General features: G+C 39.9%; 1 protein-coding gene across 1 annotated transcript in view; it reads right to left on the reverse strand.

Moving 5' to 3' along the window:
• Positions 1-23519, reverse strand: part of ANKDD1B (ankyrin repeat and death domain containing 1B) — a 51789-nt gene that overhangs the window by 23640 nt on the left and 4630 nt on the right. Inside the window, exons 2-7 of the mRNA XM_012664562.1 lie at positions 17868-17971; positions 14703-14801; positions 7079-7177; positions 6858-6962; positions 2802-2900; positions 1918-2016 (exon numbers count right to left, since the gene is read on the reverse strand). Of these exons, the coding sequence (XP_012520016.1) occupies positions 1918-2016; positions 2802-2900; positions 6858-6962; positions 7079-7177; positions 14703-14801; positions 17868-17971 (605 nt within the window). The remainder of the gene's footprint in view (positions 1-1917; positions 2017-2801; positions 2901-6857; positions 6963-7078; positions 7178-14702; positions 14802-17867; positions 17972-23519) is intronic.

A 23519-nucleotide genomic window follows, 5' to 3' on the forward strand; every position in this document is an offset into this window, starting at 1 on the left:
GGTCTCAAACTTCTGGCCTCAAGCAAGTTTCCTGTCTTGGCCTCCCAAAGTATTGAGATTACAGGTGTCAGCCACCGTGCCCAGCCTCTGCTATGGTTTGAATGTTTGTGTCTCTTTGAAATTCATGTTGAAACTTAATCCCCAATGCAATAATATTAAGAGGTAGCCTTTAGGAGGTGACTAGCACATGAGGGCTATCTCAGTCAACCAGGTGACAGACGTGATATAATTGTCATTGTTTGAGCAGTGCATTATATCAGAATGGGTGTCAGTGGCTTACAAGAAAATATCAGAAACAATAGTGGACATCCTTTTAAGAAATACTGCATGCATCTCAAGCACCTTTGGAGTTAAGGATATCAAGAATGAATAAGAAAATGAAGACCGAATAGAAGAATCAAACTCAATGTGAAGTTTAGGACTACTTAACCAGCTTATCTTTTGTCCTTTATGTATGATAAAGAAATCTAAGATATAAGTCTAAAAAAACTCTTTCAATAGGCAGCATAAAATAGTCTAAGTGACAAGAAAGCTGTTTTGTGTCATAGTTAAATTGGCAGGCTTAGTGTTACATAAAATAATGGTGTGCCTTACAATCAACAGTATCTTAATTTAAATGCTTATGATATTACTTCTTCCAGCATCTCTTAGGAGAGGACCAAGTTTAGAAATTACCAGAACATTAAGCTATGAAGTACAAGAGGATCTCACTCACCTGAGTCTCCAAAGAGCCAGCCCAAAAATCATTGACCCAAAGGTTAAGAAGTGACTCACAAATCTGCCTCCACAGCCAACACCCTCCTCTGCCCCCTGGCTAAACCCCAGACCCAGTTTCTAGCTCCCTACCATTCTCTACCTGTATGTACCCCCTCCCAGGTGCTCAAACCAAACCCACGCAAACCCTCATTAACCACCCACTCACCTGCTCCTCCCTTGTGCTCCCCACCAATAGCCTGATCCAGGGAGCTAGGGTCAGAAAGTCCTCCCTCTCCCTAAGCCTGGTCACATGTCCTGTGGACTCTGCCTCCTCCTGCCACTTTATCCTGTTTGTTGCCTGTGAGTGTCTCGGTGGAGGTCTTCCATAGATCTTGTTTCCTCCATTTCGGCAGTCACCTGACTGGGCTTCCCCACTTCCTGGCTCTCCCAGCACTAATCTACCCTTCAAACAGCTGTGATAGTTACCTGCCTATACCCAGGGTAGATCCCATCCCTCCTTGCTGTTGAAAACCCTTCAAGGTCTCTGCTGGCAATGCATCAAAGCTGAACCATTCTCCTGGTAAGCACAGCCTCTTACCATCTGTCTGCTGGGCCCACTCAGCTCCTGCTTTCCAAGCTAACTCTTCCTTAATTTCTGCCACCCTGAACTGGTCAGTCCCAGGACATACCATGCTCTTTCTCTTTCAGGCCTTGTTTCCTTTACATGGCCTCTTCCCTCTGTCTGAAATATTCTACAGCTGTGCCTTCCTCAAACCCCCTCCTGCCAATGTCCATTCAAATGCCAAGACTCAGACAATATATATATCACCTCCTGTGTGAAAACTGTAATTTCTCAAACAGATTTTGCTCTGTGTTCTCATGGTGTACTGTATAAACACCTACTATTGCATGCAGCCCAATACATTATTTTTTTCCATGCCCTTCTTGCCCTGCAGGCTTCTAGAATAAGAATACATACTTTGTTTAGCATAAAGTACATATTAAACAAACTTTTAAAATTAATAGGTGAATAAATACATGAATCAACAAAAGAAGTGCTGTGGGATACTTTGAAGAAAAAAGTAGGAATCTTTTAGCCTCACATTTTACACCCTGTGTCACTAACATCTTTGTTTTCCTCCCATTCTTTTCTTGAAAGCCATTCCTCCAGCCCTTTCCCCTTTAAGCCCTGTCCCATCTGTAATGAACACTTCCACGTACCTCATTCATCTCATTTATTTCTTGCCATTGAGTCAGCAGCACCTTCACTGCAGGACTGTGACCATGCTTTGCAGCAAGGTGCAGGGCAGTGTTTCCCTCCTGCAACAGAGACACACTCAAGGCAGAATCCCCCGTGCTGGGGAACATGCCCCTTTCATAATAAGGGCTGCAATAGCGCTTCCGGAAGCTGTCATTTTGGTTAAAGCTGTGTTCCAGAGTGTGGACCACATTATCTGCAGTGTTAAGTGAAATTTACAAACTTTTAAGTTTTAAATGAAAAGACATAGCTGACTGAAACAGTAGGAAAAAAAAAATTCATGCTCCTTTTTCTACCTTTGCTACCAATTAGCTAGCAAAAAGTGGGATAGCAAAAGTAATTCCATTTAACCTGTGTGAGGGTAAACCGGTGACAGATTTCTGGGAGGTAATGTTAGCAATATCATATACCAAAGATTTAAAAATACGCAGGACCCTTTGACCAACAATTCCACATCTAGGAATTTCCCCTAAGAAAATCATCAAAGATGTACATATGGATATGGGTGCCTACCCTCGGGGCTTTTCCCTCCCCATTCATGAGGGGCTGAGTCTCCAGGAGATTTCAGGGGAGAAGAGAGGGTTGGAGTTGACAGTGGAAAAATCCATGTAGTCTATTGGCTTCACAAATGTTTATGGAGCAAAAACTGCCAATCTGGGCAATCCACAGCATGAGTGGATAGATTTGCACAGGTGTTCCATGATTCTGACTATAGTAACAATTTAACAACTCTCCTGCTGACCAAAATGCCCTCACCAAATCCGCACACCAATTGTTACTCTCCCACATCAACTGGTACTAACTATCCTTTCTCTTGTTCTCCGCAAAGAAATAAAGTCCAACTTACCTTGTCCTTTTCTGAAGTATGCAGATCAAGGAAGATAAGTTTTTCTATCATTTCCACATGGCCCCTTTCAGCAGCCAAAAGAAATGGTTTTCTTCCTTTCTGAAAATCAATCACAAAGCTCCAGCATTTATTACACCCTTAGCGAATAAGCAAGACAACTGACAAAGCTAGCAATATTTTGAGGATGATGAAGGGGCCAAGATGGTCTTTCTGGTCACAGCATTCTAGTCTCTTCTTAGAGGAGGGAGATGACAATCTCTCTGACCCCAAACCAGATTTAGTTCTGGGCTGTCACCCAAAATTCTGGGGAACTCCACATCAGTATGGAATCAGTTTCATGAGGGCAGAGGAGTACTGCCCAGAAAGGGTCCTCCCAAGCATCAGGAGAGGAACAACATCACAGTCAGGTGACAAGACTCTCTTTCAAATGCAGCAATTTTATGAACTTTCTGTATTTATTCAATAGTTTTTTTACTCAACTATTTACTGAGAAGCTACTATGTGCCAGACCCCATCTCAGGCACCTGTGTATTACATTAAGCCTTGCGTTTGGGAGGCCCTGTGGAGAGGTACCAGGTGGGCCCAGCACAACGCCCCACAGATCCTCCTGTGCACGTCTATACTCATGGCATCTCTCCTTACCCTGGCGTAGGGACTTAAAGCAGAACTCCAGCGTAAGGGGAAAACCTTGAATAGCTAGAGATTTCAGAGGGAAAATAATGTGTGCCATGAGGCCGAGGTGCTGTAAGAACAACATGTTATCAATGAATACTAAGAGGTGGCACTGACAGGGCAGGAGACACCGGGTTAGTTCTCCCCTCACAGACTGGAGGCAGCAGGCTTGATTAAATCTAAGGTTGTTAAATATTTTCTTATGTCTATATAAGAAAACAGCTGTCTTCTTAACTCCCCTTATGTTCATTATCCCCACTCCTCCAAAAAAAGAAGCTTCTTTGCATTTTGGCTTCCAGAGACTTCCTCTATGGACTCCTTTAAACCAACGGAAATTCCCCTATATCTGTGGCTGAAACCAATCTAACGTTGAACCACCAAACTCTTGTAAATACTCAACAAATATATGAACAGCCTCTGAGGCTTTCCTTTCTAGTTCCCTCCCTCTCCAAACATGTTACTCTGAGTATTTATTTTTGATCACCAGATGGAAGTTTACATGTAGATTCAAAATATCTAGACGACTTTATCCATAACTTCTGGCTGTTCTAATCTCTCTCCTCTCAAGGATCTCTAGGCCATGGAGCTGGGAGACATCTCAAAAGATTTCCCCCCACCTCCCATTCTCCATCTTTCCCACTCCCATCCAAACTCTCCTTCTGTTTTAAAGGCCTCCTCCTAGGAAAGCTTTCCTTGTTAGCTTTTGGAGTTCCCTCCAGGCCAAAGAGAAGGATTTTACTAATCCTGGTAGGTAAACAGGCTCCCAGTCACTTTCTGTTGATAAGAAACTAGGCAAGAGGGTAACGCTGTGCAGGTGGAGTGGTCTCAGAATTTTATCCAATGCATTTCATGACTCCACAGTACCGTTAAACAAGTACAGATGGGAAACCCAATGCTGAATGAATAGACCCTGAGCTCCTGGCCCCAGCTCCAATTAGCTTTTTCTTTTCTAATTTTTTAAATTGTGGTAAAATACTCATAAAATTTGCCATCTTAACCATTACTAAGTGTATAGTTCAGTGATATTAAATACATTCATACTGTTATGCAACCATCACTACCATGCATCTCCATAACCCTTTTCATCTTGCAAAACTGAAATTCTGTTCCCATTAAACAATAACTCCCTATTCTCCTCCCCCCCCCCAGCCCTTGGCAAGTACCATTTTAATTGCCTTTTGCCAACATACTTGACTCCACTCACAGATCTTAGAAAAAAAGTAGACTTTGTCTTTTCCATTATCAATCCAGTTTTCATGCAGGACTGAAATCGGACTCAGAAAGTCTTGTTTCCCTAGATGACCCAGTGGACTCATTATTTGTTCATTTCTTATATGTCTCTGAATCCATCTTAATTTAATATCTCTCAGCTGGACATGTGGCTCTGCACAGTCTGCTGCCAGGGCTCCTCAGACTTTCCCCAAAAGATAGTCAGAGAAGGAGGAAAGGCTCAGGACGATCCCAGAACCAGCTGAAAAGGGATGATGGACAGGAAGGCTGCTGGCTGGCAGGAACTCAGGAAGTGGGGAAGGCTCCCTGCTTTGGTCTTAGAACCTCATCAGTCTGCCTGATCCTTCTCATGAAAGCAGTCAGAGTCCACTGAAGGGGGAATAAACTGTGTGTCTCATACCTAACAGACCCTCGACAAATATCTGCTGAACTGAATGGAATGGAATTCATTCACAGGCCACATCCCTACTTACAATGGATCAAACTGGAAAGAGCCCACTTCCTCACCCTGATACTAAATGGTGTTTGACTATGATTGCCAGTTTGAGGAAATCAGGTAGCACATTTTATCCTATAACTATTGTTACAATAACTACCATTTAGTGAGCACTTAGCATGTGCCAGACTCTGTGCTAAGTGTGTTATAGTCATTACCTCCTTTAAGCATCTCAACAGTGGCTGCTCCAATATTGCTACATAGGAATGGCTTAGGGGTACTGTGTAGTTGGAAGGGGGTTGTGGAATGCCCCATCATGAACCTCATTTGCATAGGTACTTTTACATAAGATTGAGGAAATATCAATCATCTGCATCAAAGAATGGAAGTTTGCTGAGAAAAAAAAAATTATGTGGGGGACAAGACTTCCTCTATCATTGTTGATGCTACCATGAAGTAGATTTTATTAATTCCATTGGACAGATGGAGAAACTGAGGCCTTCAGCAGTTGGAGAACTTGTTTAAAGCCACATAACTAATATATTGTGGCACTGCCTGAGTATAGCCCAAGTCTGTCTGCCTCCAAGCTATAAATACATAGTTCTTTAATCATATGTAGAGGAAGTAAAAGAAGTTTATAGACCTAATTTGAAGAAATCATTTTTGTTGTTGTTATTGTTATTAAGATTGGGGTCAGGAAAAACTAAAAAATTTTTAAAAACAAGTGAAATGAAGGGAATATTACTGATCAACTTCTAGAGAAACTTTTATGGAGAAAAATATTCTAGTGGTGCAGAGAAAAGTAGGTCCCATTCATGAAGTATATTCCACTGATGAGGAATCAAAATGCCAACTGCACAAAGGCTACTACTGTCGCCTATGGAAAAAGCATAGAGGGAGATATTACAGGGAAAAGACAGTCTCTGGCACATGGGCAATGCCCACCGTCATCTGAGAAGGGAGAAAGTACAGCATGACGACTGGAATCAGCCAGACCTGGCTTCAAATCCTGGCTCTGTCACGTTTTAGTTTTGAGACTTTGGATCAGGTTCGTAGTTTCTCTGAGCCTCAACTTCTTCACCTCTAAAAAAATAGCAAAATATCTCTACCTTACAGAATTGTTGTGGGGATTAATGAGATAATTCATTCCTCCGACAGTGATTTGTTAAGTATCATAAGGGATAGGTCCTAGACTTCTTACTACTGAAATAATGTATGTAAGTATCTTTCTCTGTTCCTAGCACATTAATAAACACTCATTAAGTGTAGCTGGAATTATTCTGTATCTCCTTATGAAAATAAAAGGAATATAGACAAATACAATTTAACTGCATTATATTCCATGGCTCATTGCTGTATAGCTTTGGGTCAAATGCATTCCAAAAAGGCCAAGCAGAATAGAATACACTTTAGGCACACATTCCGAATATTAAAGGGGGTGGATACTATGCACACCCTGGCCAGGATGTGGGAGCAGAAAGGGAAGAAAGAATCTGGCTGCTTCCTCAACACTTCCTGTCCTCCCCACATGCAGGGGCTAGGATCACCACCAACACCAATACATCCCTTCCATTCCACAGTCTGCCACGGTGATGGAGGAGCTGGCTACAGGGCTAGGTCTGTCTCTGATGGCTGCTCTTGGAGCTCTATCAGGGGGAGGAAGACAGCAGAATTTGGTGGGTGTGGATGCAAGAACTGTGCAACCACTGTAAACACACCTCATCAGGCTGGTTCAGGTCCTTCAGGTGCAGATCTTGAATGAGGTACTCCATGATGCGGACATTATTGCTCTGAGCTGCAAAGTGGAGGGCGTTCATTCCATCCTAAAGAGACCCGGAGGAGGGGGGAGTGGGTGATACTTACAGAGTGACCTCAGAATTTGCCCTCTCCTGCAACAGTGAGGTGAGAACTTATGTCCAAGTGTGACCCACATACCTACCTGATTCTTGGCTCTCTGGTCAGCTCCAGCTCTAACCAGCATGAGCATGATCTCAAGGTTTCCAGACCAGGCTGCAAGGTGAATTACTGTCAAGCCATGCTTCCCCAAGAAGAGAAAAGAAGAGAATCTATCACTCAATGAGCCATGGCAAACTATCTCATCAAAAAGGCCAAGTTAATACTACGTTGTTGAAAATTAGAAATAGACAATTTAATATACAGCAAAAGTAATATTCCAATTGTGTTGGAAAAATGGTATGTTTAATAAGTGGTACAAGCACAAGTGGTTCTCCATCTGGAAGAAAATAAAATGAAATGCTATATCACACTACACTCGCAAAAAAGCACACAAACAATAAATAGATTAGAACAAAATCCAGACTATAATGTACAGTCTCTTAATCCAGAGTTATAAAAGGCAGATGATAAATACAGTCAATAAATGATAGATCTTTAAAAAATGTATCTTTAATAAGGATAAATGATTATTCTCTAGTACATGAAGCACTCTTATAAATCAACAAGAAAAAGATAAGTAAACTGACAGATAAATGGATAGAAAGGGAATGGAAACCATTATTGTTTAAGCAATCTGGCAATATCTAATAAAATTAAAATACAACAAGCAATTCTACTCCTGGGATCTAGCCCATGAAAATAAAATTTCAGGACCTAATATTACATATACATTGTATATATTGGATATATATAGGCTATACATTGGATATTAATTGTAACACTAAAAACTGGGAGCAAAACAAATGCCTATCAACATGGGAATGGTAAATAAATTGTGGGATAGTCATACCACATAATACAACCATTAAAAATAATGAATTAGCACTGTAACAATTGATTTGGAAAGATTTCCATGAGCTTTGCTAAATATGGAAAATAACGTGGAAAATAAATATAATATTAATATAATCCTGTTTTTTAAAAAAGCAACAAAATCCCCATGTGTATATGTACATATCTATATCTATTGTAGCTAGATTGATATAGATATGATTATATGAACACAGAAAAAAGCACAGAAATAAACACAGATCTCAGATTGTTGATGTAGTTACTAGAGGAGGGGAGGGTACACAAAACTGAAAAAAAACCCAACAAAGACAAGTTATAAAAAGGATCCCATTTATACAGAAGCTATTTAAAAGATTCCATTTATACAAAATTATACAGGGGTGTGTGTGTGCACATACACATGAATGCATAAAGTAGTTAGACTGAAAGTGAGATTCAGATCAGAACTTACCTGTAGGGATGCTGTGGGCAGTTGTATGCTGACTTGTATACTGAATAAGCAGAGAGAAAAGTGTGAAAGGAAATACAGCCAGCAGTTGACATTGGTTATTTCAGGAAAGTGGGATTGGAGGGAAGTAAACAGACAAAAACTGATCTCTACCTAGGGAAGCAATGTAGGGCAGACATGATGAGCAGGATCTTTAGGATCAATCAGAACTGACGTCCTGTTCTGGTCACTCACCACCACTTTCAAGTACTGTGATCATGGTCAACTCAGTTAACTCTCAGCCTGAGCTTCGTTATCTATAAATTCCTGTGTCTGCTCTTCTCTTTCCTTTTATCGCTGTCAAAAAGTAATCCATTTCCTTTGTACCAGTGCCTGCCCAAAGCAAGCCCTTTCACTACCTCTTATTTGCCTCTACTAATCAGCTGTGTTTGTAATCCAGGAAACCAGTTTGCTAGATGTACACAGTATGAATAATAAATAAGGAATGAAGGTCTGCGGGGCACTTCTATCTGTAAAGTGCATAAGCCTTTTGGCGTTTATTTTGGCTGCCCCAGAAATTGCATTAATGTATTCTCTTATTCTCAGTAGAGCTGGGAGAATGAAACAGCAAGTTTCAGATTGTTGAGGTATGACTCTAAATTGGTGGTTCCCAACTGAGGGTGATTTTGTCCCCAGAGGACACGTGGAAATGTATGGAGACATTTTTGGTTGTCATGATTGAAGGATAATATTGGCACTTAGTGGGTAGAGGCCAGGGATGCTGCTAAACATCCTACAATGCCCAAGGAAGCCCCCACAACAAAGAATTATTTAGCCCAAAAGTCAGTAGTACCACTGTTGAGAAACTCTGCTGCAAATGTACATACCCTACCAAATTTACATTTCGGCTGTCATAATAGATGGTGAGTTAGTCCATTTACATATTTACAATTCCAGCATGAACAAAACTCTTAACAATTTCTGCACTCTTTGTCCCAAGGAACAATGATGTACAATGACTAACTAGTTGAGGGTTTTTAAAAATAATGTGCCCTAAACACAATTCCATCTCTTAATTTAGCCTTCCCTACAAATCAATGCTCCATATTCAGTAGTACTAAATCTGGTTTCACATATGGTCTCTTTTATGAGACCAAAACTATTTGAGACAGGTGATAAATCATACTTTGATAGGAGCTCTATTTTTCCCTAGGAAGTCATTCCTAATTTCAAAGCAACCAACATTTAAAAATTCCAGGCACAGATCATAAAATCTAACAGCTGGGAATTCAAGCTGCAAACAACTTGAGTCTCTAAAACCACAAGTTGAGAGTGGAGCCATCATTCCTCAGAGGCAATGAATCACTGCTTACAGATGTAAATTCCCCCAGAAGAACCATCATAAAGCAAATTCTTCTGATATGAAACTGGCATGTCCGAGACTTTTTAAGAGCATGTGTCATGGATCACACTCACAGTGGGCTCCTGATGCTCTGTGAAGCATGAAATGCTCAATAGTCACCGACAGCCTGTCCTCATTACCAGTCTAGTCACAGACAAGGTCCATAACTTCCCTGGAGAACACTCACACTTGAGGAGCTTCCCAGAAACTAGAAGCTCTGAACACAGATGCTTATCATTATCCTCTCAGTACCACCTGCACGCCCACCTGGATCCTCTGTTCATCTCTGCAGTAAGAGCCTCCATTTATCTAGTCTGTCTCTTCCCGAGATTCAGGGATGTGGCCCACTTTGAACCTGGAGGTGCTCAGTGGCTAGGCCATACATATGATCCTTAGCACTCAGTGTCTTGACTGGTACTCATCTGCTACAGTCTCCTCCTTGCTCCCTAGATAGACAGTAGGCACCTCAAAGCTGGGACTATGTCTCATACCAGTGCTTCCCAAACACAATCACCTGGTGATTTTTTAAATTGCAGATTCTGATTCAGAAGGTTTGGGGTAGGGCCTGAGATTCTGCATTTCTAATAAGCTCCCAGGTGATGCCCACGCTTCTGATCCCAAGAACACACTTTGAGTAGCAAGGACTTACATCTAGCTGAATCCCCAGTAGTTGGCATTGAGACTTAACCACAATAGGCACTGAATAAGTACTGATGGTGAAGGGGGTTCAAGTGTTAGTTCTTTGTAAATGAGTGTTAGAATTTAGAAGACAGATCTGCCATGTCAAACTCAAGTCTCATCACTCAGATAAAAATGCTGCCAGATCTGACCCAAATTGGCATTGCTTGAATTATGAAAAACATTTTGCTGGTTACATACTAATGCCACTATGAATGATTAAATCAGTAACAAAAATATTTAATTTGGTAAAACTTTCAAAGCAGTGAAAAGGGATATTAAATATATCAGGAATTACTATATTTCCCACCTGAGAGCATTTCATTCTTACAAGGCAAGGTTAAGAGAAGCTAATGCTAGCCAGAGCCATGCTTCACATATAGGGTAATACAAATATATGTTTAGAAAAGCCTCAAAGAGAACAAGTAGGTAAAATATCTCTCCATCATTTCAGAAATAATTGGTTTACACTCTGACATAAACCATTTCTGTATTTAATGTATTAGAAACATGGCAATCCTCAGATATGCTGTTTAAAAAAAAAAAGATGCTATTCAATCTGGGCAATGGATACATATAGGTGTTTGTTGTACAATTCTCTCTACTTTGATAGTATGTTAAAGATTTTGGGTTATGGTTCTGGTTAAGATGGAGTAAGCACACCCACCCTGTCTCTCCCATCAAATATACTAAATAAAATCTCTGGACAGAATGCATGGAATAGCTGAGTACTGAAAAATAAATGGCAGCTGGAGGATTGGGGAAGGAAACTAGAACTCATGGTATGAATAATCCCACAATGAACTTCCTGGTTCTTTTTTTCTTCCATATCTTCCAACTTGGACTCAAGGCAGCACAAATCATGAACTGTGTCCTGGGCACGGACTGCTTGAATTCCAAGAGAAGGCCTATTTTTCTGCTCTAAGGAGCAGAAGGGGGCCCCTACAGAACAGAGAAAGTGGGAGAAGTCCTCTGCATCTTTTTTCTCTTCTGGCCCTGCCCCCAGCTAAGCCCCATTCCCAAAGCTGCACCTCCACAGTAGTAGGAGTAGCAGCAGTGGCTGGACAAATACCTAAATCTCTGACATAGGGGGATCCTTATCTCTGACCAGAGGAACTGTGGTCAGAAAGCAGGGTGGAGGAAAGAGCCATGTTTTTTGTTCTTTTTTCTCTCTCGCTTTACTCTCCCCCTGCTTGGTCCCGGAGGCAGTGTAATTGTGGGAAGTACACAGCAGAGCTGGGAGACTATACTCTTGGCTTTCCAAACAGAAGATCAGGAAAAGGGGCAGGGGGACCTGGGGAAGATGGGGGAGATGATCATGGAGAAGAGGGAGCTTGAGAAAGGGATTCCAGAAAGTTGTGCGTGTACTACTCGGCTTACGCCTGAACAGCACATGGACTGACCCTAAATAGCATGACAAAGACTTGGAGAACTGAACTATGAGGTAGACTTCAGACTGCCTGGGCCTCAGACTGATCCCTGAATGGCACACGTGTAGGACAAATCCGAATAACCCTGCAAAGGTTTTGAAAACTGAAGCAACATTGGTGTCAAATGGTGCTGAAAAAATTGGTCATTCATACGCAAAAACAAAAGAACCTCGATCTATTTCTACCTTGTACTAAGAGTAACTCAAAATGGACCACATATCTAAACGTAAAACACGAAGCTATAAAAATTTTAGAAGAAAAATATGAGAAAATCTTCATGACCTTAAGTCAGGCAATTAGAAATAGCACAAAAAGTAAGACTCATTTTTTAAAAATAGGTAAATTATACTTCATCAAAATTAAAAACTTTTATTCTATGAAAAACATCTAAAAAGACAAGCTACAGACTGTGAGAAAATATTTGCAAACCACATATCTAACAAAGGACTTGTATCCAGAATATATAAAGAACTCTGAAAACTCAGTAAGAAAACAAACAAGCAAATTAAAAAAAAGTTCAAAAGATTTAGACACTTCATCAAAGAAGATATACAAATGGTAAATAATACATGAAAAGATGTTCAATATCATTAGCCATTAGGGAAATGCAAATTAAAACTGCAATGAAATGCCTACACACCTATGCAAATGGTTAAAATTAAGGGGGGAAAATGACAATACCATATGCTGACGAGGATGCAGAACAAGTGGAGGAACTCTCCCACATTGCTGGTGAAGTGAAAATGGCATGGCCACTCTGAAAAACAGTCTGGCAGCTCCTTGTAAAGTCATACATATACTAACTATATGACCCAGTAATCTCTTTATTTTTTTATTTTTATTTTTATTTTTGAGAGTCTCGCTCTGTTGCCTGGACTAGAGTGCCGTGGCGTCAGCCTAGCTCACAGCAACCTCCAACTCCTGGGCTTAAGCGATCCTCCTGCTTCAGCCTCCCAGGTAGCTGGGACTACAGGTGTGAGCCACCTCACCTGGCTAATTTTTCCTATTTTTAGTAGAGACTGGGTCTTGAACTCCTGACCTCAAGCAATCCTCCCACCTTGGCCTCTCAGAGTGCTAGGATTACAGGCGTGAGCCACCATGCCTAGCCAATGACCCAGTAATCTCACTCCTAGATATTTATACTAAAGAAATGAAAACATGCTTACACAAATAGTTACACACAAACATCTACAGTAGCTTTATTTAGAATAGTCAAAAACTGGAAACAACCCTAATGTTCTTCAACTGGTAAATGGATAAGTAAACTGTGGTATATCCATAAACTGGAGTAATATTCAGCAATAAAAAGGCAAGAGTTATTGATGCATACAACAATATGGATGAACTTCAGAGGCATTTTGTTGAGTAAAAGAAGCCAGTCTCAAAAGGTTGTATACTATAAATCACTTATATGCCATTCTCAAGAAGGCAAAACTATGGAGATAGAGAACAGATCAGTGGTTGCCAGCATGGGAGAGGTTTGACTGAAGAGGCAGTATGAGGGAATTTTCTGGGTGATGCAGCTGTTCTGCATTTTGGTTGTGGTGGCGGTAACATGAATCTATACATGTGTTAAAACTCATAGAACTGTGCACCAAAAAGAAAGTTACTTGTATAGTATGTTAATTTAAAAATTAAAGTAAAATAAAAAGATACTGTATCAGATTTTCAATGTCAAAATAAGAATACACTTGGCTAATCTGGCCTATTACCAAAGTGTCTTTTGTAGGCTAATATTGCAAAATAATAAAATGACAATTTCCAGACCTAAAGGACACTTTCCTTAATTACCATAACCATTAATACAACTAATTACACTCACAAAGTTAGAGTGCTTTTGGTGCCAATTTTTTTTTTTTCTTACTTAACAATCTACTTGTCCCCCAATACCAGAGCAATAAACTAGAGAGGGACATGCCCTTCTGGTGATACAAAGAGAAACTCTCGTTATTATCAAGTCTAGGCCTTGTCTATGATTGCCAACAAGATGACCAATGGGTGTAAGCTGACTTCATTCATTTATCTCCCAAACATTTACTAAGCACGTACTAGATCCAGACCCTGTGAGATGAAGGTAAAGCAATTCTGAGCTTACGCTCCAGGGAGTCACAGTTCAGAGAGAAAATAGAATACCTCTGTGGGAAATTCCTGAACAGTTTAACTTGAGAACTATGGCTCACTGGATTAATTAAGAAACAAGAACTTTAGAGCAAGGCTATCATATTCCGCAATGTGAGATGATGAACATGATGCTGGGTCTCTCTAGCCCCAGTTTACTTGTGCCATGGTAAAGTATTAAACAAAGTTGGGAAAAGTAGGTGAAAAATCCTAAAAGTGGGTTTTGAATCTAGGTAGACAAATAGTTAAGCTGATTTGTAGCTAACAGCATGGTCTCTGGAATCAGATAGGCTCATTCGAATCCTTCCTTCACCCTTCTTAGATGTAATTTTTTGGGGCAAGATATTTGATCTCTGTCTCAGGCTACTCATCTGTGAATTAGCTGTTATAATAATACTTCTCTCATAGGTTGGGGGGTGGTAAATAACAAAGTCCTAATCCCTGAGGCTAGTTAGAAGTCTTCCATGTCCCAGATTGTGTTCTGAACCATCACCTTACTCTTACAAATGTATGCTATTGGCCCTAAGGTCAACACAGGAAAAGTAGCAAAAGCCCAAATCCACAGGTAATGGGTAAACAATTTAGTCACCAAATACAAAAAGCACATAATATGTATATTCTCTAAAAAGACCTTTCTAAAATGAATGCTGCTAAAGGAAATACTTTGTGTGCATGTGAAGAAAAGACATCTGGCGTGATCAGATTCTCCCTGTACATTGGTTATGCTACAACACATTCTACCAAATGAAGATGGGCTTACCTTATCAGCAACATCCACCCTGGCCTTGTGATTAAGCAAGAAATCCACTGCAGATAAATGATTTCCCCCAACTGCAAAATGCAGGGCTGTACGGTTCATCTGAGGAAACATGGTTTGTGTTTTTAGTCATCTGATCATTATTTATTCTTTTTAGTTCTCCTGTTTCTTAAATGGCCATAATTTTCTATCAGTTGTTTCTATTTTGATTATTTCGCTTTACTCTTTGCCTCTACCTTGAACATTGTAAGAATTGTGTCCAGCTGAATTTCGCCTTCATTATCAGTAACATCAGAGAATTTGGCAATCTGCTGATGGATATACCTCAAGCTGAAACATATTGCATAACCTATCATATAGCAATATATCAATTTCATTTAGAGAGTAAAAGTTGTATTTCCCCCCATATGCAATCATTAATAATAGTAATTTTTTCTGCTTAGAATATATTGATATTGCATAGCAAAAATTTTCTTAGATGTTCAATCCATTCATGTTCTTTCTTCTATAATTTTTTTAGACTATAAATTTTACTGAAATAAATAAATTGCTTCTGAAAGGAAGATAGCAAAAGGAAGGGAAGGAGAGAGGAAGGGAGGAAAGACAGACACAGAAAAGGACAGACACCGAGAAAGACAAAGAAAGCAACCTATGAATATCTTTCACTCCAAAGGAAAGTCAACACAGTGCTCCTGGGATGCCCAGAGACAGTACAATACATTTCAGACAATGGAGTTTTTGCTTATAAGTAATGTATGTGTCTTATTTCCCATATTCTAGACTGTTTTTGCTCCCAAAGAAGATGCCTGGGCATGGCTTTATTATTCTTAGTTTCGCATAATTAATCACAAAAATATAAGAACTGTTTAAATATTTTATTTCCTTAGTAGTGTAAACCTGAATAACAAATCAGAGAGACCTCTAAAAGAAAAGATATTTATAAGGGAATAAAGCATTGCAACAGAAATACACATGCCATAGTAAACTATGCATATTCAGGGAAGTAAAGGAACACAAACGTTTTTAAAGAAAAAAATGAAGATGATTACATAATTATTTTGAAATAATTATCCTTGGCTACAAAGATCAATGACAAGGGTGACGCCAGCCTGAGGTTGGACAGGCAGTTGCTGGGCAGATGTCCTTGCAGAACTATCTTTTGTGTAAGATTGCAATGGCCTTTGTGCAAGGTTGTGGTTTTTGCAGTCCTTTGCTATAGTTTCTATTATCAGGCACACAAGCATGAGAATCCTCTCTTCATGGTCCTCACTGGTTCTTTTGTCAGAGTTTTCTTAACATTAGTGACTCTGTTTTGAGTCTGACAACTTTGAAAGTAGCTAAACTGGTGATAAAATAAGTTTGACGAAACATGAGTTATTTTGACATTGTCTGCAATTAGAGATTTGCTCTACTATGTCAAATTTGGGCCTATAGGCTTCCCTATTAATTTTATTTGTGACTAAGGATGTGAGCCAAAATAGCATCCAAGATAATTCAATAAAACCATTTACACTTTTCACTCTCTATAATCAGAGATTTTAAGGAACTCCACAAGTAATGATGTCAATAATTTGCCATACACAGGATTAAAACAGATGTCATTAGAAAGTATAATACAGTTTATCAGGAATTTAAAATAGCTTGCCACACTGTTTATAAGTTAAATTATATTAGATTGTTCTATCTCTCCAAGTACTTTAACATAAAAACATGGTTTAAAGTATCAGAAAGTTGCATGTAGAAAAATTTTAAATGGTTAAAAAGTATATTGTAGAATATTTCTTGCTACTTGGAAAAATGATTACTGCTTCACATATTCAACAAGTCATTTTCCATGGTCATAATAATCTTCAGATATATATATCCACAAATATTTTTGAAACTATGTAAATATTACCTTCAATGATCCTTGCTTATGTCTGTTCATATCTTTTCCCTTCCCTCTATCTTCTCTTCTTTCCTCCCTTCCTTCCTTTCTGGATTTCTTTCCTTGTTTTTTCCTTGCTAAAATTGTTATGTTAAAAAAGTTTACTGTTTTTCTGCTCTTTCTAGGATATCTATGGAACAGGAATACTATATACACCCAACACACATCAGACACACACATACATACATGCACACACACTATATACATAGACATGTAAATCCACACACATAAACTCATACCCTCTCACATACACATATGCTCCTCTGCTAAACATGCTTCCACTGCATATGATGAGTGACCTCAGACTCTACAGTTTCAGTTTCTGTGACTTACTGCCTGGGACAGATACAGGATTTCCGGAACATGAGTTTAGACTATTTAGGGAGCCCTGTTTAAAGACAGAGTCAGAAGGCTTAACTAATTACAGTTAAAATGTATTAATTTTTAAGATTTTTATATAATAATATAGCTATGAAAACATATTGCTAGAGCCCTCCCAGTGCCTTAGAAGGGGACTGTATCAGCAAGCAGGGGCCCTAAAGTTTAGGCTTCATTTAGCATTAAATCCATCTCTGCTATACCAACCTTGAACCACTCCACGAATTGTCCTAAGCAACTGACACAGCCCCCTATCTGTTTACTTTGATAAACCCTGCCTTGAGGGGCTGTCAGCAAATCCTCACAAAACCAAGCAGTAGGGAATCCATATTTCTGGCAGTGAACTTCTCTCTCAAAAACCTGGCATTTGAAGAACAAGTAAGAGCCAGGTTTCAGAAAAGGCTTTATTGCCCAAAGTGCAGATTCACTACATTTCAAAAGCAGTAAAAAGAAAATCCATATGCCCCTTTGGATTTTAAATTTGGAAAAACCCAACTGCAAAGGACATCATTGGAGAGAAAACAACACAGATTGTATATAGCAAAACACATTCTGCTGTTTTAGAATGTGTGAGGCCAAACTGATCCACAGGCTACAACCCAGGACCAAGTCTGAGCCCATTACCTTGACAGCTGGCTTTCCTGACCACCTACAGACTTTGTACAGATGTGCATAATGAACATCCAGAGGCTATTTCACTGCTTGATTCCACCTTTAGCCTAAATACCCCGGAATTACCAACAAAGATCTCCGTCATCTCAGCCAGCACAATCATTTTTATTTTTATTATTATTTCAGTTGACCTGTAAAACACAAGTCACCACTTGGAGTAGTCATTTGTGATATTTGTGACTTCTACTCACATTGTTCACGGCATTAATGTTAACCTTCTTTTCAAACAGCTTCTCCATAAGATCCAAATTATTGCTTTTAGCAGCATTCTGAAAGCTTCTCTCATTCGGCAGTACTGAAAGAAATCAAGCAAGCATGATTGAGAAAATTTAAGGAGGCCAAAGAGGAAGCACATTTCATGTGCCAAGCTTTGTAACTCTAAAAACTTGAAACAACGGTCTTGAGTCTTTCACATTTTGGTATTTTATTTAGGACATGGGGACTTTGCTTCAATATTTTATAAAGCTATAGTACCAAAATTCCACTGTCTTCTCATGCTGTGTTTTCACACACTTAAAAAATATTCCTGACCCCAAACAAAACATTATTCACAAGGACCACACTGAAGTCAGCGATGTGGTATCCAGCTTAGGAGGTCAAAGGGTGGCCATGGATTTCCCAGGGGACATTGTTTGTAAAAAGCTTGTATAAGATTAGGCAGGGAGGAGTCCAAATGCTCCAAACAGCTTACGGAGATAAAACTCTCCTCTGCAGAACTCTGTACAGATGCCAGCCCTGCAGGAACAAAACCTCAAAATGCAGCCCATCATATATATACAAACGCTAAAAGAGATGAATATATTAATATTTTATTCTCATTTATATGAAAAGATGTAAAAGTAGATTCACACCAACTGTAAAATTTATATATCACTCACATACACACATTCAGATGGCAGGCTTTATTAACTAGCATAGAAAAGATTCCAGGATTTATTGAGTTTTTTTGGTCATTTAGGGAAGCTAGATCAGGGGACAGCCCCAACATTGGACAGCTCCAACACTGGGGGATAAAATCAGAATTGAGGTTAAGTAGAATCAACAATATACCATCTCCTAAAAGGAAGAAGCATAACAAAGATTTTGTAGATATGCTGCTAAATATTTTCCCAAGTTTTTGCCAAAGACTCTTCAGAATACTGCCAAGTCCAATCAAGGACCAAGGAGTATCTTCAAGGAGATATTGATATGGGCTGAATTGTGTCTCTCCAAAATTCATACGTGGAAGTCCTAACCCCTAGCACCTCAGAATGTTGACTATATTTGGAGATAGGCCTTTTAAAGATGTAATTAAGGTAAAATAAGGTCATATGGGTGAACACCAATCTGATATGACTAGTGTTCCTATAAGAAGACAAAATTAGGCTGGGTGCAGTGGCTCACACCTGTAATCCCAGCACTCTGGGAGGCTGAGACAGGAGGATCACTTGAGGCCAGGAGTTCAAGACCAGCCTGGGCAACATAGCAAGACTCTGTCTCTATAAAAAATTTTAAAAATTAGCTGGGCATGGTGGTGCATGCCTGTAGTCCCAGCTACTCAGGGGGCTGAGGTGGGAGGATTGCCTGAGCCCCGGAGTTTGAGGATGCAGTGAGCTGTGATTGCACCACTGCACTCTAGCCTGGGCAACAGAGTGAGATCCTGTCTCAAAAAAAAAAAAAGGAAGAAGAAGGTTAGGATACAGAAACACATAGTGGGAAGATCATATGAAGACACAGGGAGAAGGCAGCCAACCATCTATAAGCCAAGGAGAGAGGCCTGATAAGAAACCAAACCTTTATCAAAGAGAGGGGGGAAATGAAAGGTGGTCTTACTAATAACCTATCTAACAGAGGAAAATAAACTATCAAACAGAAAGTAAGAGAAATAAACTTACAACACAACTACCCTTTGTTTAATTAAAACACGTTGTGGCCTTACTTGTTATCTCTGAGTTCTTTCTCAGCCTTAAAAAAATTCCTGAGCGGACAGTAGGAGTGTGAGCTTCCCCTGCTTCCTCAAGAAGAGACAGTACCAGATGCCTCCTGCTATCAAGAATAAAGATGAAGCTAATTTCTGCTATCACTCTGCTACGTGAGAAACAGAAAAAGCCAACACAGCAGCTTCACAGCCGCTTTTATTATCAGTCCCCTAAAGCAGAAAAAAGCGCCATTTTTACCCTTTAAAAGCACCAAGCAACTTTCCTCACTGCCCAACATTTCTTTCCTCCCTCTGTGTGTCATGGCCACTCTCTCTCTTTCTCTCTTCTCCCTGTATCTATCTTTCTTTCTTTTTCAGGAAAATAAATAAACTTTTACTTTTTTTTTTTTGTATATCCTAAAAAAAAAAAAAAAAAAAAAATGACACTAAGCCTGCCAACTCTTTGATCTTTGATTTCTAGCCTCTCGAACTGAGAAAATAAGCTTCTGGTGCTTAAACCACCCACCCCATGGTACTTTACGGTACTCCTAGCAAACTAATATAGATTTACATGTTTACATGTTCATTCTTTTTATCACCTCTCTTTCTTCCACTTGTCACCATTCTAGGTGAATTCAGTAACCTTGCAGATGATTAAGACAATACCTACCTTGGCCTCTTAGTTCCCTAACTCCCTCACTTCTAATAATCTTTCACTCATCTGGCCTCAGCCATCAAATTACAGGGGCATACTTCTTTTTTTTTATTTCAGAGTATTACTGAGGTATAAATGCTTTGGTCCCATAAAACGCCTTTGCACTGAGTCAGAACTACAAGTGTGCCCATCCCCCAGACAGCGTGTACCATACTTATTAAGTGTGAATTTACTCATCCTCTCCTCCCCCATCCCACCAGGGGCACACTTTTTACCTCATCATCACCCAAACTATACTACTTCTGAAATCTTGACTTCAAAAATCTCATTCTCTGACCAAACTTCTCATCCATTCAGCTCATCTGCTCTAGTTCTCCAAGTCCAAAAATATTGCAACCTCAAGAGTTTCTCCAATCCTCTAATTCTCTTTATGTATTATTCATCCCTATATCCTTCCTTCCCTCCTTACCATGTTTAGATTCCCTGGTGTCAATCTGTTTGTGCTGCTATAACAAAATACTTGAGACTCATAAGAACAGAAATGTATTCTTTGCAGTCCTGGAGGCTAGAAGTCAAAGATTAAGGCACCAGTAGGTTCAGTTGTCTGGTCAAGGCTGCTCTCTGCTTCCAAGATGGCGCCTTGTTGCTGCATCCTCCAGAGGGAAGAAATGCCATGTTCTCACATGGTAGAAGGCAAAGGGTGAAAAGGGGCAAACTCCCTCTGTCAAACCCTTTTATAAGGGCACCTAATCCCATTCATGGGGCTGGAGCCCTCGTGACTCACTCAATTACCTCCTAAAGGCCACACTTCTTAATATTATCACATTAACCATTAAGTTTCAACACATGAATTTTGGGGAACACATTCAGACCATAGCACATGGTCCGTCTATGAAATTATTTCCATGCATAACACACCTACCTCCCTCATCACTCTTTTCCCCCATTATACAAGTTGGTCAGAATCCTAATTCTGAGATTAAACCCAAATGCTATTTGCTTCATTTATGCACCTGACCAACTAACTGGTACTGGACAAAAATACATAACCATGCTTTGGTATACATTGCTAGTGTTCATCAATATTTGATTCTTCTTGTCTACCTAAGCACATGGATAAGTACACATCCTGGCCTAGAGGTAGTTAGGTGAGGTCTGCCCAAAAGACTGAAAGCAGAAGTGATAGTATCTCACTTTGTGGCTGAGTCAGTGAAAAGCCCCTGTGTCATCCCCCAGGTTTCTCTTCCCCTGTCTTAACAACCCTGGAACCTATGTGTTTAAATGGAGGGGTCACAAGATGTTGGTAGCCCCAGCAAGTTGGCATTAGGAGACAATTCTCCATGGGTTTCTCACATTTCTGCACATCTTACAAGCAAAAGTATTGATTGGCTTTGTTAACTATCTTTTCAAAGATGTTTGTATATTGAAAAGCCTAGGAAGATAGAGATAATGTCTTCCTCTGGAGCAAAGAGCAGGTTTGCTTACAGCCTTGGAAGATAGCAATAATAAGGCATGCTTACTACCCATTACAAAAGATTTGGGTTCCCTAAGTGCAGGATTTTTCTGTAACGCAACCCACTGTGTGCAGGTATCACTTGGCACTCTTCACACCTCCCTGTGGGAACTGGGGCTTGCAGAGCTGACGTAAATGCTGACACTGGCTATTGCACTGCTATGAATAATGAAATACACCAGCATTTCTATGCTTACAAGTAAGGTAAAGTCTCGGCCCCTTTATAGTTCTTGACACCTGGGTTTCTGAGAGACTAGGAGGAGCATCCTTACCAACCTATGTTGGACACGCTATATGAGCAAGAAATAGATCTCTGTTATGTTTGGTCACTCAGACTTAGGAGTTATTTGTTGCTGCAGGAAAAGCTAGTTTGTCCTAACTGATATGTTTGCTAACAGGTCTCTTAAATTCTTCCCCACTAATCTTAAGTGGGATCTCTGCACTGCCAGCTATCCTACTACATTCCCCAAGTCTTTCATTCTCTAAACTTTCATGACTTTTCCTTTTTCCTCAAATATCCTAATTTACTATTTTACCTAATTTACTGCCCCCCACTACCATCATTTAATACTCAGTTGATAACATTGCCTCACAGTGAAAATAGAACAAGAACTCCCCCATCTTCCTACCACTAAGTCTACCAACTTACCTTCATTTACATGTACCAATTCTCTTTATTATTGTTACTGTGGGTAAACATCCTTGTGCCTATACAAGGCCAGCCTCTACACTTGGGCTCTGGATCCCATCCCCTCAATGATTCTATATATTAATCTCCTAGAAATTATTTCTTCTATCCTCCAGATCATTTAATCTCTCTCCAGTGGATCAATTTCCTCAAAATATACACAGATTCTACAATACCTTTAGTGTAAAAAACCCTCCCTTGATCTCACATTCCTTTCCAACTGCTGCTCCATTTTTTGACCTCCCATTACCCCAAAGTTCTTATAAGGGTTCTGTAATTGCTGCCTCTATTTCTTTATCTCACAGTCTTGACTCAACTCATGCTAACCAGACATCTTTCTACCACTCTGCAGAAACTGCTCTTGTTGATGTCATCCTACCTTGCCAAAATCCAGTCATCATTTCTCTGTCATGTGCATTGACCTCCTGGCAGACTTTGACACTGAGGACCACACTCTGTTTGTAACATGTTCTTCCCTAGTCTTCTGTTAAACCACTTGTTGCCTTCCAGTCTTTCTTACTGGCTCTCCTTCCTCTGCTTGATCTCCAAACGTTGGAGTGCCTGTCAGTTTTTATAAAACAAACAACCTGATGGTATAGGCATTCTCACCCCCATCTTATAGATGAGGAAACTGAGACTTTAAAAAGTTAAACCACTTGTTCATGTCTTAAAGATAGTAAGTAACAGAATTGTCCCAGGCAGCCTGAATCTAAACCTCAAGCTTTCAATCACCCCTCATGTCCAGGTGTGAGCATGGGAGTGGACTGCTGAAATGGAGAACCAAATCACCCCCTCTGTCATATGCTTTGGCTAATGCGTTCTGTCAGGGAGGCCAGACTTCTCTCATCTCCCTCTCCTGGTTCTCATACAGCCATGGCCCCAGCTTCTTCCCTCTGTGTATTAATCCAATTAGAGGCAGGTTCTATTTTCAGGTCCTTATCCCTCTGACATGTCTCAAGGCAGTCAAAACCTTGCTGTGTCCTGAAATACGACACGTGGATTTTATTCTGTCCCTGAAGTGGAATATCTTTCCCCTTTCCTACCAATTTATAAGGAAAATGAATTTTGAGGCTGCTTCTAAGACAATAGG

The sequence above is a fragment of the Propithecus coquereli genome, unplaced genomic scaffold (genome assembly GCF_000956105.1).
Source record: "Propithecus coquereli isolate 6110/MARCELLA unplaced genomic scaffold, Pcoq_1.0 Scaffold9, whole genome shotgun sequence".
NCBI classification, from domain to species: Eukaryota; Metazoa; Chordata; class Mammalia; order Primates; family Indriidae; genus Propithecus; species Propithecus coquereli.